The sequence below is a fragment of the Odocoileus virginianus genome, chromosome 3 (assembly GCF_023699985.2).
Source record: "Odocoileus virginianus isolate 20LAN1187 ecotype Illinois chromosome 3, Ovbor_1.2, whole genome shotgun sequence".
In the NCBI taxonomy this organism is placed as follows: Eukaryota; Metazoa; Chordata; class Mammalia; order Artiodactyla; family Cervidae; genus Odocoileus; species Odocoileus virginianus.
In genome coordinates, this window is record NC_069676.1 from 57,976,412 (window position 1) to 57,989,105 (window position 12,694).

The 12,694-nt window shown below is 51.9% G+C and overlaps 1 protein-coding gene across 9 annotated transcripts in view; it reads left to right on the plus strand.

Annotated features, from left to right (window-relative positions):
* The window catches only part of TCOF1 (treacle ribosome biogenesis factor 1), a 37,879-nt gene that overhangs the window by 1,242 nt on the left and 23,943 nt on the right, over positions 1-12,694 (plus strand). For 7 of the 9 annotated variants that reach the window (XM_070465644.1, XM_070465643.1, XM_020885128.2 and 4 more), the window contains exons 2-11: positions 1,288-1,343; positions 4,141-4,292; positions 6,929-7,002; positions 7,818-8,004; positions 8,615-8,688; positions 10,325-10,555; positions 11,375-11,584; positions 11,783-12,001; positions 12,162-12,365; positions 12,461-12,643. In XM_070465644.1, coding sequence (XP_070321745.1) covers positions 1,288-1,343; positions 4,141-4,292; positions 6,929-7,002; positions 7,818-8,004; positions 8,615-8,688; positions 10,325-10,555; positions 11,375-11,584; positions 11,783-12,001; positions 12,162-12,365; positions 12,461-12,643 — 1,590 coding nt within the window. Of the gene's footprint in view, positions 1-1,287; positions 1,344-4,140; positions 4,293-6,928; positions 7,003-7,817; positions 8,005-8,186; positions 8,258-8,614; positions 8,689-10,324; positions 10,556-11,374; positions 11,585-11,782; positions 12,002-12,161; positions 12,366-12,460; positions 12,644-12,694 lie in introns of those variants that run through there. The other 2 variants (XM_020885131.2, XM_020885134.2) reach the window with 2 other exon arrangements.

Consider the following 12,694-nt stretch of genomic DNA (forward strand, 5'->3'; position numbering starts at 1 on the left):
GACATTATCTGTGCTTTTCCCAATCTTTGGACCTCAGTAGCTTTTCTTACTTCACTTATATCACTTAACAGCTACAGAGAACGAAAGGGAGTACCTATCTTCTTTGAGGCATTTGCCTAGACGAAAGAATCCTGCCCTTATGAAGCATACATTCCATCAGGAACAGACAAATGACTGAATTTTTTTTTTTAAGTTAATGATACAATGTGTAGGGTGATGGTAGGTGCTAGTTGTAAAAATAAGGCAGGTAGAAGGGATAAGGAATGTCAGAGTTATATTATCTATAGGGTGGTCATGAAACCCGAATGAGAAGGTGACTTTGGACAAGGACCTGAAGAAGGTGAGGGAGTGAGCCATACAGTTGGCAGGAGAGAGCATTCGAGATAGAAAGACCAGCCAGCCCCGATGGGGGCGGAGTCCCCTGACAGATTTGAGGGACTGTGAGGAAGCCAGTGTGCCTGGGGAACAAGGAAAGTGAAACTTACACTTTCAGTCACTGTCAGTTACAGTCTGAATGTTACTGGCTGCTGTGCTGTGCAGTTACTATTGTAGATTGTCTCCTTCAGGCCTGAGAGCAACATCTTAGATGGGTACTGCTGTTATCCCCATATAAAGAAAGAACCTGCAAGCTTAAAGAGCTGAAGACAGTAAACTATCCAGTTAACAAATTCTCTTTACCTGACCCCAGATGCACCCTCCTGGCCACTCTGCCTAAATCCCTGGCACTTCACTCACTCAGCCTCCTTGGGGCACTTGACACCCCAGGTTCTTGACATTTGCAGAGAGAGTAGACTTCTGATCTTGGCTCCAAAGGGCTTTGCTTCTACCAAAGGATTGGCACCATTTGGTTCCTGTCTCTGCCCAATGGGTGAGCAGACAGCATGGGTGTCTAGTCTGTGGTTCGTACTGCCTGGGGAGATAGACCAGCCTGACTTTTGAAAGGTCGGGGGTGGAAAAAGTCCTGTCTTGTGGCATCTAAGCCTGGAGAGTGCCAGGGAGGCTGGGGGCTGGATAAATGCTAGCCTGGAATATTTCCACTCTACTCTGTCAAAGGTACTTCTCACCAGAATATTGTCTTAAAAGGTTTTAGTTGAAAGTACTTGCCCTGTGTGTCTCTGAAAGATTCAGGTGGTCCTGGCAGGGCCAAGCAGACATATTGCCCAGAGCAGAAAGACCCCCTTCTCAACCATCTCTCTGCAGATCATGATGTCATGAGAGTGGGGCCCAACGAGGAACATTGCTGTGCTCAGGAGGGTTAATTGCTGCTTTCTCTTTGCTTCTCTGCAGAAAAGTTTCCTGAAGCAGTCTGTAACCCTTCTGGACATCTATACACACTGGCAACAGTAAGTCTAATGGGGCTGAGGGAGTGCAGGAGGGACACCCCAAGCTCTCAGCATGAAATCAGCTAGGATACTAATCTGGTCTAAGATCTGTCCCCATAACCCACTGTAGATACTGTTATCACCTCTAGGAAGCTACACCACAGATATGGGTGTCTGTCTGATAGTAGAGAGGACTCTGAGAGCTGTGCTCAGTGCCTCTTAAGGACAAGAGCTTCTCGCAGCTTGTTATTCTTTCAGTCAATGAGCATTTATTGAGTGACTGCTGAATGCTGGGCTCTCAGTACAGAGATATTGTCATGAGTGAGACATGCATGGTGGCTCCTTTCCTGGAGCTGACATTGGAGTCAGGAAGGTAAGCACGCCACAGAGAATGAGACAAGTGAGTGTAAAATTACGGTGGTGGTGAGGATTATGAAAAAGAGGTGCCTGGGGCCAAAACTGCCTGAATAGGTTAGCCTCACCTCATTTAGGTGTTTAGGGGATGGCTTCCTTGAGGTGACCTTTGAGTTGAGAACTGCAGGGAGTGGGGAAGTGAACTCAGCAATAGGTGTGGAAAGGCTGATGGAGTGTACCTGGCAGAGGGAGCTGCTGATCTGAGGCCTGTAACTGCAGTACGGTGCAGGCGAGACTGGATGGTCATCAGGGACCACCTCGTGACAGGCCTGATCACCCATGAGAACTTGTGTCTTTGCCCCAAGAGCCGTGGCAGCCATGGAAGGGTGAAGTGGAGAGCAGTGAGATCACTGGCTCGACTGGGCAGGCTGTGGATATCGGCTTCCAGACAAGAGCTGATGGGCTTGAGGCAGAAATAGTATAGGAGGGAGACAGTTTGCAAGAATACTGGAGGGTGAGATGAGGGTCTGCAGATGGTTTGGAGAAGAAGTGTAGTCAGCTCCCAGGTGTCTAACTTGTACGCTCGAATGGAAGGAACCCAACATGGAGGGAAAGATTTCAAAGACATGTTAAACGTGAAATGCCTGTGAAACATGCAAAACAAGGAGGGCGGATAATCCAAGGACATATCAACAGAGGAATGGTTTGAAAATGAAGGAGGGGATAATCGTTCCTTCAATGAACTGGCCTGACCACAGCCAACTATGAGAGTGAAGGACCTGCAGTTGTGACCCATGAGGAATGATAGTGAATACGCAACTGTCTGGGTGGAAAAGAGTTGGCATGGGGCAGTGGAGGGACCACTATCTGCACATGTTTGGAGACAAAGGGAGTGGGGTGTTCCCTGGGGCCTGAGAGACTGAAGTGGGACCCATGTGAACCTGTTTTAGGAAGACAAGTGTCAGCTTCTGAATAAAAACAGTTGGTCATCAAAGCTGTCCAAAACTGATGTGGGCTACAGTAGAGTGGTGCGATTCCTGTCATCAGAGGTGTGTAAGCAAAGGCAGGCATGGTAGAGAAGGGATCCCAGCTTCTAGTAGAGAGCTGAGGTCTTTGCAAGCTCTGTCAGCCCTCCGTTCTTGGCTCTTCTCTGCTGCTGAGGTGAGCACAGGGCATACCCCCCACTTCCTCTTCCACGTGCCCAGGTGTCTGGCTATTTGTGCAGCACTTCCTTCCCCAGAGAACTGCTTCAATGAGCTGCGCCACACACCTTCCCCTACCACCAGCCCCTTCTCTGGATGAGGGGTACTGACTTGGATGAGGACCTCACACCCACCAGAGCCAGCCTAACCTGGTGGTTCAAACCCAGTTGTATGACCTTGGACAAACTTGACCTTCCCAAGTCTGTCTCCTTCAGTAAAATGAAGATAATAATAGTAAATGAAGTGCTAAACCTGGCCAGTGGAGGCATTACCCCTCTACTCGCCTCTGTTTAGTGAGCACCTACTCTGGGACAGAACTGTTCTCGATGTAGTTGGAAACAAACTGGAAGAAAAAATCTCTGCACCTGTGAAAGTTACATTCCACGGGGAGAAGAGAGGCAGAGTGAACCTATATGTGTGATAAATGAAGCGTTTTTGCAGAAGATTTCCCAACAAGTGGCCTTCCTGGGAACAAGGGAGCCAGGCAGCACATCCCAAACTGTGGCAGAGCGACATCTGTCCCACGTGGAGAGTGTGGCACGCAGACAGTGACCCCCTCAGGCAGGAGGCTGGGCTCAAAGGATGTGATGCTTGAAAATTCTGGCAACTCAGCCATCTGAGTGCTTATCCTCCCCAGAGCCTCAGACTGACTCTGGACAGGTCACTTAGCTGTGAGACTTAGGCTAGGTACTGTAGTGAGCTGGAAAAAGTTCTGCCAGCCCTCCCCTCCCAGGGCATGCAGTGGGGCATCAAGTAGGAAGTAAGTAAAATAACAGGAGAGGGAAAAGTGCTTTGAAGAAAATGAAACAGGGCAGAGAATATCTTAGAGGACAGTGGTGACCAGGGGGGGCCTCTCTGAGAAGGCTGTACTGGAGTTGAGGCCTGAGGGACAACAGGGACCTGGGCAGTCTTCCAAGAAGAGGTTACTGTGGGTACCACAAGTCCTGAAGGAAGGAGCAGCCTGGATGGTTCTGTGAAGTGTATATAGTGCTGGCACTTAGAGCGCTGTGACTCTTAGCTACTGTTAGAAAATCCTATCCACCCTTTCTGAGTGTTTGGAGATGAATATACTGTAAAAATACAATGAAATGAGTGAAGATGCACAACACAAAATTGTTTCTGCACTCTGTTTCATCACTGTTTAAGTCTCTTTATACACTTTCCCTTTGGGGACAGGGAGGACGTGGGAGATCTTCCTTTCCAACTCTCCTAGGGTTGTCCTTGCCCCCTGGTTGAGCTTACCAGTCACCCTTGTCCTGCAGAACTTCGGAGATTGGCCGGAAACGGAAGGCAGAGGAAGATGCGGCCTTGCAGGCGAAGAGGACCCGCGTATCAGACCCCATCAGCAGCTCAGAGAGCTCGGAAGAGGAGGAGGAGGAGGAGGAGGAGGCAGAAGCCCAAACCGCCAAACCCAGTAAGAGCCCTGGGTGCTGAGAGGGCCCCCGTCTCTGAGCTGGGGGCTCAGTGCAGTACCCTGCTCCTCTCGGGGACAGGCTGTTGTATGTTGGATGGTTCCAAGGGAGAGTCCACCTCCAGCTGCACCTTCCGTGAGCCCTCGAAGGACCAGATCCTTTTAAAGGGAAGGTTGTAACAGCCCCACATGCCTATTTCAGTCTTGATTTGAGCCCTTCCTCTGGGCCAGACATTGTGTCCCAGGTGCTAGGAATCCAGTAGTGAACAAAAACATGGATGGGCTCTTAGAGTCTAGAGGATTGTAGAATCAGTCTCTCCAGTCCAGGAACTGCATTTTTTAAGCCTTCCAGATAATTCTGATAAAAACAGAAAAGCAGCCCACATTTTCAGAAGAACTGCTAGAGAGATTTCAGAGACGACAGCTGGCGGGCGCCTCTTCTGTGTGCTCGGGCTATTTCAGCAGCTGCCTATCTGAAGTGAGCAGGTTTAGCACCTGCATGCTGTCCCAGGCACTCTGGTTCCAGTGCATTGGCAGGGGCCACCCTGTGAGGCCTTTACAATGCCTCCTCCCCCCATTCTCCAGGTAGTTTGTGCTTTAACCAACAGTGGTCACAGCTCCACAGAAGAATTACCATTCTTCTTTGAATTATTGATTTTTACTTACCTAGAAGGTAACTTCTTAATTTTTAAATATATTTTCTGATTATAAAAGAAATACAGGCTTCATTATATTCATTATAGAATATGTGAAAATGACTTTTTAGAGAGGTAGGGGAAAATTACCCATATTCTTGGCCATGTATAATTTGGCAAATTATTCTTCCATTTATTTTTCCTGAGCATGTTTTTTCAAATATTGGCAATCACACTGAATATATATTTTATACTTTGCTTAATCTTTGAAAATTATAATGCAAAACAAGTTCGCTGTGAACGCTACAGAAACACAGAAAGAGAAGTGGGAGGTTTCCTGTTCCCCTTGCCTGCTCCCTTTTCTCTCCCTAAACGTATCTCCTGGAGGGTAGCCTGACGATGCTGATGACGCTCCCCTTTGCATCTGCACTTATACAGATAGACATCCGTACAGGCCTACTTCCATACTTATAAACTATTTGAAACAACAGCTGTAAAACTGCCTACTGATTGGTTACTCAATATTAATAAGTTTTTTAAACTCTAATAATGGAATTATAATTATACTTTTTAAGAGTCCTCATTGAGAGAAACTTGCTGAAATATTGTTGGGCAACATGATATGACATCTGGTATATTCTTCAGAATAATACTCACTGGGGATGGATGAATGAGGGGCACAGTTGAAATAAGATTGGCCACAAGTTGATAATCGTTGCGGCTGGGTGGCTTAATCCTCTTCCTTGGTACTTATGAATGGGCCTAAAATGTTCCATAATTAAAAATCAAGAGAGGGCTTCCCTGGTGGCTCAGTGGTAGAGACTGCCTGCCAGTGCAAAAATCATGGGTTCAGTCCTTGGTCTGAGAAGACCCCACATGCCACGGAGCAACTAAGCTCGTGCACCACAACTATTGAACCTGTGCTCTAGAGTGCGTGCTTTGCGACGAGAGGCCACCACAGTGAGAAGCCCACGCACCACAACTGGAGAGTAGCCCTGCTCTCTGCAGCTAGAGAAAAGCAACAAAGACCCAGCTCAGCCAATACATTAAAAAAAAAAAAATGAGAGATGAAATTAAATGTCAGGAAAAGATCATGTCATTCCTCTCAACAGCATCATATTTTTAACCTAATCAACACTTGTTTTCTCTTGGCTTTGTTTATTCATTTATTTTTGGCTGTGGTGGGCCTTCCTTGCTGTGTTCAAGGTTTTCTCTGGTTGCGGTGAGGGGGTGGCTACTCTTGTTTGGTTGTACAGGCTTCTCGTTGCAGAGCACAGGCTGTAGATCACTGGCTTAGTAGTTGTGCATAAGCCTAGGTGCTCTATGGCATGTGGGATCTTCTCGGGCCAAGGACCGAACCTGTGTCCCCAGCATTGGCAAGCGAATTCTTAATCACTGGACCACCAGGGAAGCCCCCAACAGCATCTTCTTTATTTTATAGCATATGTTAGAAATCTTTCCCTAACCTGAGCTCAAAGGAGACAGTATCCTGGTATCAAGGCAACAAGGATCTGGAAACCGACATCTAACAAGATTCCAGTCTTGTAGTTCAGCTCCCCACCCACTGGGAAATGGTTTAAATTCGAGCAGCTTTCTCTGTCGACCTGGGTGACCTGCCCCTGTCTTGCTAAGTGGCATTCGGGGCTGCAGTGTGGCAGGTAGCCTGTGGGAATGGCATCCTTGGAGTTGTTTGGGCCTTCAGGGTAGTATGCAGTAGGTCTGGGAGCCAATCCCTTTTCCTCTGGGGCCCTCGGTATCTCGAGCCTCCAGGGAGCTGGGACCCCATTGGGGATGCAGTCAACTTTCATGTCGCCACTCTCCTCTCTTGCTTCTGGGGGGATGTGATTGAGCACTACCGAGCTCTTCCTCAGTCCAGGCTCAGCCTCAAATCTCATGCCAACACCAGGCAGCCATACAAATTGAATTGTTAGGTGAGCTGAAACCTTTCTTCTTCCCTGCGAAAAGGCTGGTCTGGCTCACCCAATGGGTATTTGTGTCTTGCAGCCCCGAGACTAGCAGCTACCAACTCCTCAGTCACAGGGACAGTTTCATCTTCAAGTGTGAAAGAAAAAGCCAAGGTGAGTGGGGCCATCTTCCAGACTGTCATCCATGGGCAGTGAAGTGCCCTGTAGGATATGTTCCCTGGCATCAGAGAAGGATTGGGTTGTGGGTAATGGCCCAACTTGGATTCAGATCTCAGTCACCAGCTGTGTGATCATGGTGTGTCCCATTCATCTCTTCGGGCCTCAGGTTTTTGTCTGTAAGATGGCGATGATGCCTACTGCTGTGAGCCATTGGGCACCTTACATACCTGGAGTAGACGGCTCCTTTCCTCCTCTGGCCCTGCATTCAGCTCTTCACTCAGAGAGTCATTCCCAATACAGTTATGTTCCAGGTACTACATGAGGCAGTGGAGACACCATAGCAAACAAGATACTTGTGGCTTTGAAAGCTCGAGAAACATTTTCTAGACTGGAAACTACTTGGAAGGCAGAATATCATTTTCTGGTCATCCACAAAGCAGTGTCTCAGACCTGTAAAGGACTGTGTCCCTGATACTGACTGGAGCATTAGCAAAAAATATGTAGAAATAATCACGAGGCCATGATAACATCTCCAATAAATTGCTACTTACTGCTTAGCAAAACTGCTGTGTCCTAAGAACTATAATTCAGTTCACACCTCTGCGAGGGGAGGTACCGTTTTCAGCGCCCCTCTTGACTGGCCACAGGTTGGTGATGAATCCATAACTTCAAAGATGAAGAAACAGAGGCTTACGGAGGTAGTGTGCCCAAGCTCACACGTCTGAGAAGTGGCGGAGGTGGGAGCCGAAGTGGTCTGTGCTCTTATCCACCTGACCGTACCCAGTGTCTGTCACTTCTGTTCTCTGTAGGCAAAGACCACGAAAGCCAGCAAGACGGTGAACTCCACGACACACCCTGCCCCTGGAAAGGCAGTGGCCCACCTCCTCCCTGGGAAGTCACCCCAGAAGACTACAGGGCCCTCGGCAAATGCTGTCTTGGTGTCAGAAACCGAGGAAAAGGGCAGCGTGTCAGCCCTCAGAACTGCCACCACGCCTGGTGAGGAGCCCCAGCCTCTAGGGCCAGGCCCCGAGGGCAGGCTGGGGAGGCAGACCTGGGCACTGCTTTGTCAGGCCCCCAGGACATTCTGGAATTCAGGCGGTTGTCTCCATGACGGCGAGGACCCCCGCCTCAGGCCACTTTCCCCTCCCCTGGGTGAGAGAGAATCTGCTGCAGGGACACCTCAGGCTCTGCTGAGGGAGTATGAGCAGCCGGGGTGGGGTTGGAGCATTTTCTGGCTTATTGCTGTTAGGTGGGTACCAGCACCCTCCACAGAGGCTTAGAGGCTAAGCCGAGAGGCCTGGGTTTGCCTCTGTATCACATGTAAAATAGGCATTTGCCCCGCCTGCTGCCCTGTGATGGGGGAAGGAGGTTTTCTAAGCCCCCCGGTGCTGGCGCTTGTGTGGACCTATTGTTACACCTCTTACCAGGCCCTCAGCTGTGCAGGGGCAGGGGGGGAGTATGGTATGCACCTCAGCTGTTTGTCTTCCATGCGGGGAGGAGGCAGTACTCATACCTGGCCCTGAGTAATTGGCGTGGAGGGTGCCGACGAGAGGCAGGCGGGTCTATAAAGGGTTGGCCCTCAGTCCCCTTCTTGTTTATCCCTCAGGAATGGCATCCGCTGACCAGGCTGACAGCTCCAGTGAGGATACCACCAGCTCGAGTGATGAGACGGACTTGGAGGTAATTGCCCCCAAGCCTCAGAGCGGCCCTCTGCAAACAAACCTCTGACCCTCCTGGAACCTGGCCAGGGGCCTCACCTCCCAGTGGTACCTCTCCCCGTTCAGTGGGTGTTTTGGGGTGACCAGGACCTGGAAGGCTGAGCCCTGGGCAGGTTGGGAGCCAGATTTTCACTGTGCTCTGGGCAGGAAGAGGGCCTGGAGTTGGTAGGGGGAGACTTCTGGGAGAGGCGGCAGGGGACCAGGGCCTGACGCACAGGGGCTCCACCGTGTGGGCCTGTCAGGGCGTGAGTGTTCGAGCAGGAAAAGCTGCACAAGCAGAGGCCGTGGGGCCAGGAGCGTGGCCGTCTGGGGTCAGGCTACTGAGCAGGTTCTGGGTCTGCTGGTGAATGCTGGGTCTCAGCACCGGCCTGAGGAAGTCCGTGGCCTTGTCTCTTCTGTGAACCGTGACCTGGAGTCCCTGCAGGTTATTCCTTAGTGTGCACCTTCCAAGTGGTAGGCAGGGTTCCTGCTGCCGTGGGGGAGTGAAAGGGACCTTCAGAAATGTAACTGCAGTGATGAATGGAAAATGTAGAAAGCCATGAGGAGCAGTAACAGGAATGTGATGCGGGCAGAGGGACAGCATGGGCAAGGATGGACACACAGCAGATTTGGTGCTTTTCAGGAACAGTGAGCCACAATTTCATGAATGAAGGAGAAAGTGATGTAAAATGAAGTCTGAGGTAGGCAGGGGCCAGATCCGTGCCTGACCATGAGGACCACGTTTAGTCCTGGGGGCTGTGGGAAACTATTGCAGGGTTATAGGCATACAGGTGACATGGCCTGATTTATGGTTCCAAAACATCGCTGGTTGTGGCCTGGGTTGGAGGACGGTGCTTCATAAATGCAGTGAGATGGTTGAGGGGGCTATTGGAGTAATACTGGCAGGAGATGCCAAAGGCTGGCACCAGGGCAGCCAGTGAAGAGATGGGGAGAGAGAATAATAGGTTCTGGGATCAAATTGACCTGGCACCCATGGTGCTTCCTACCTTACCTTCCCACCTCAACCAGTAACCCCTGAAGATGCAGGCCTAACTGCGGGCTGCCTCTCATATTCCATCCTACCTTTGGGCCCTAGTTACAGCCAGCTATAAAGGCACCCTGGGCTTCCATCTCCAGGCTCTGTCAAGGGAAGGGGCACACACCTGGCCCTGGAAGCCAGCAGCCAAACATGTAGCTTCAGTGGGCCAGAGAGGGAGGGAGTGTGCCCCAGGAATCTCGGCAGGCTGGTGCCAAGACTAGAGTTCAGGTCCTGGCCTCTTGGCCCTTGTAGCCACCATGATCAGATCCTGTGTTAGCATTTGGAGGGGTAGACAAGTATGAGCTATCCTGCTTGAGAGAGGCTGCCCCTCCACTGAGCCCTGTGTGCCAGATGGTATAGAGGAGCCTGGTGGTTGAGAGCTCTGCCCCTTACTATCAGCGTTAGTGGTTTAACCCCTCTGAGCCTCTTGTCTTTTTCTGGAAAATGGGTGTAAAGATGGTATCTTAAGGAGTTGTTTGAGAACCAGATGGTATTAAGAGAGAGCTTTACAGACAATGAAGCATCTTACACTCCTCAATGGTAGACAGGGTGATTCTCTGATCCCATACTCTTGTTCCAGGTGAAAGCCGCAGTAAAACCACTGCAGGTCAGATCCTCAGCCGCTGCAGTCAAGGAGTCTCCGAGAAAAAGTGCAGCACCAACCCCAGGGAAGGCAGGGGTTGTAACACCCCAAGTCAAAGGCAGTGCTGTGACCCCAGCCAGCAGGGCCAAGAAGCCAGAAGAGGTCTCAGAGAGCAGCGAGGAGTCCGACGAGAGTGAGGAGGAGGCCCCTGCGGGGACACCCAGTCAGGTGAGGCCCAAGGGAGGCCTGCTCCTCCGGTGCCGGGGCAGCAGTGTAAAGAGCACCTCCCCTGCCAGAGGACACTGGCCCTGGAGTTTGGGGAGAGGGAGGCGGGGCTCTGGGAGTTGAAGGGCAAGGGCACCTGATTTTGCTTCAGCTGCTTCTGGAAATTGCCCTTCCTGCCCAAAGGGAAGAACCCTGCCCAGTACCCCCTTCACCTCCATTCCCCTGTCTAGTAAACAGGCTGCTGTCTTTGTCCCGGCTGGTCCTGCTGTGAAGGGACTTGAGAAGTTTTAGTTACCTGGCCCTCTGGCTTCTCAGGCCAAATCATGGCTTGTTAGCAAATAGGAGTCCAGCTCTGTTCCATCTGCTAGAATCCCCTTCTTGCGTGGGTGGCCAGAGCTGCAGTTGGGCATGTCCTGAGGGAAAACCAGAGGCACTGGAAACTGTTGGAGTCAGAGAGCAGCAAGGATGAGGGGTCAGACTGGTGGTAAAAGGCCCTTAGAGCCCTGAGCCTGCCCAGGTGAGGAACCTATCCACTCTGGCCATCATGGAAAACTAGTATAAGGAACTGGTATCTTATCTGATACCCAGAGGATGAGGCATTGGTGGTGAGGTGAGATGGACGGGGGTGTGAGGGCCCCAGGAATGAGGAGATATGGCCATCTGGCTGGTCAGTCATACTGGCTGGAGTGTCAGTCAAAGCGAGGAGTAGGGAGAGAAGCAAGGGGTCTCGTGAGCCTCACTAAGGGCTCAGGCTTTATTCTTAAGACATCGCAAGAGAGTTTTCAGAAAGAAATGAACAAACCATGCTTTCTCTTTTACCAGGTGAAGGCCTTGGAGAAAACTGTCCCAATCAAAGTTGCTCCTAGTCCTGCCAAGGGGACCCCTGGGAAAGGGGCCACCCCAGCACCCCCTGGGAAGGCAGGGCCCTCAGCCACCCAGGCCATGACGGGGAAGCCAGAGGAGGACTCAGAGAGCAGCAGCCAGGAGTCAGACAGCGAGGAGGAGACACAAGCTGTTAAGACCCCAGTGCAGGTGGGACCTGGAGAGAGGATCCCGGAGCTGGCACCCCACCCCAGGAGGCCTTCTGAGGGCTTATTCTCTCGCTCCACATGCCCCGGTCATGCACAGGGCCATGTGGTGTCTGGTGTCTTCGACCCCATCTGCTCTCCTGTGTTTTCTCGAGTCCACCGTCTGGGCTCTCTCCCCAATTCTGTTTCTCTCTCTCTCCAGGCAAAGCCCTCTGGGAAGATCCCCCAGGTTAAAGCCGCCTCCGCAGCACCCACCCAGGTGCTTTCCCCTAAGAAAGGGGCCCCTCCAGCACCCCCTGGCAAGGCAGGGCCTGCAGCCACCCAGCCCAGGAAGCAGGAGGAGGAGAGCAGCAGCAGCGAGGAATCGGACAGCGAGGGCGAGGAGCCCGCGGCCGTGCGGCAGACTACAAGCCTGGCTCAGGTGAGGTTGGAGGATGCCCAGCCCAGCCCTGGGAGTCACCTGCAGAGACCCTGTGGGCCTCTCATCCTCTGTACCAGAACCTCCATTCACCCTCCTCACCTCCTGTCTTACATTACACGGTCCCCACTAAGCCTCCCGTCCTGTCCTCTGTCACTCCCAGGCAAAGCCCTTGGAGAAAAACTCTCAGGTCAGAGCTGCCTCAGCCATGGGTGCGGGACCCTCGGTGAAGGGCACAGTCCCAGCGCTCCCTCAGAAGGCAAGGTCTGTGGCCGCCCAGGACGGGAAGCAGGAGGACTCAGAGAGCAGCAGTGAGGAGGAATCGGACAGCGAGGAGGAGGTGCAGAGGGCAGGGACCTCAGCCCAGGTGAGTCCTCTGCCTGTGAGGTTCATCTCTCCTGCTCAGTGCGGAAGCCCACTCCCTGGACCGGGTGAGCCTCTCATCTCTGTGTCTCGCTGTAGGCACAGTCCTCTGGGAAAGCCCTCCAGGTCAGACCTGCCTCAGGTCCCACCAAGGGGCCCCCTCAGAAGGCCGGGCCTGCAACCACCCAGATCAAGGTCGAAAGGGCCGAGGAAGACTCAGAGAGCAGTGAGGAGGAGTCAGACAGTGAGGATGAAGCTCCTGTAGCCAAGACTCCAGCCCAGGTAGGGTCTCAGGAGGGGTGGCTACACGGCCTGAACTGCCCCCCGCCAACC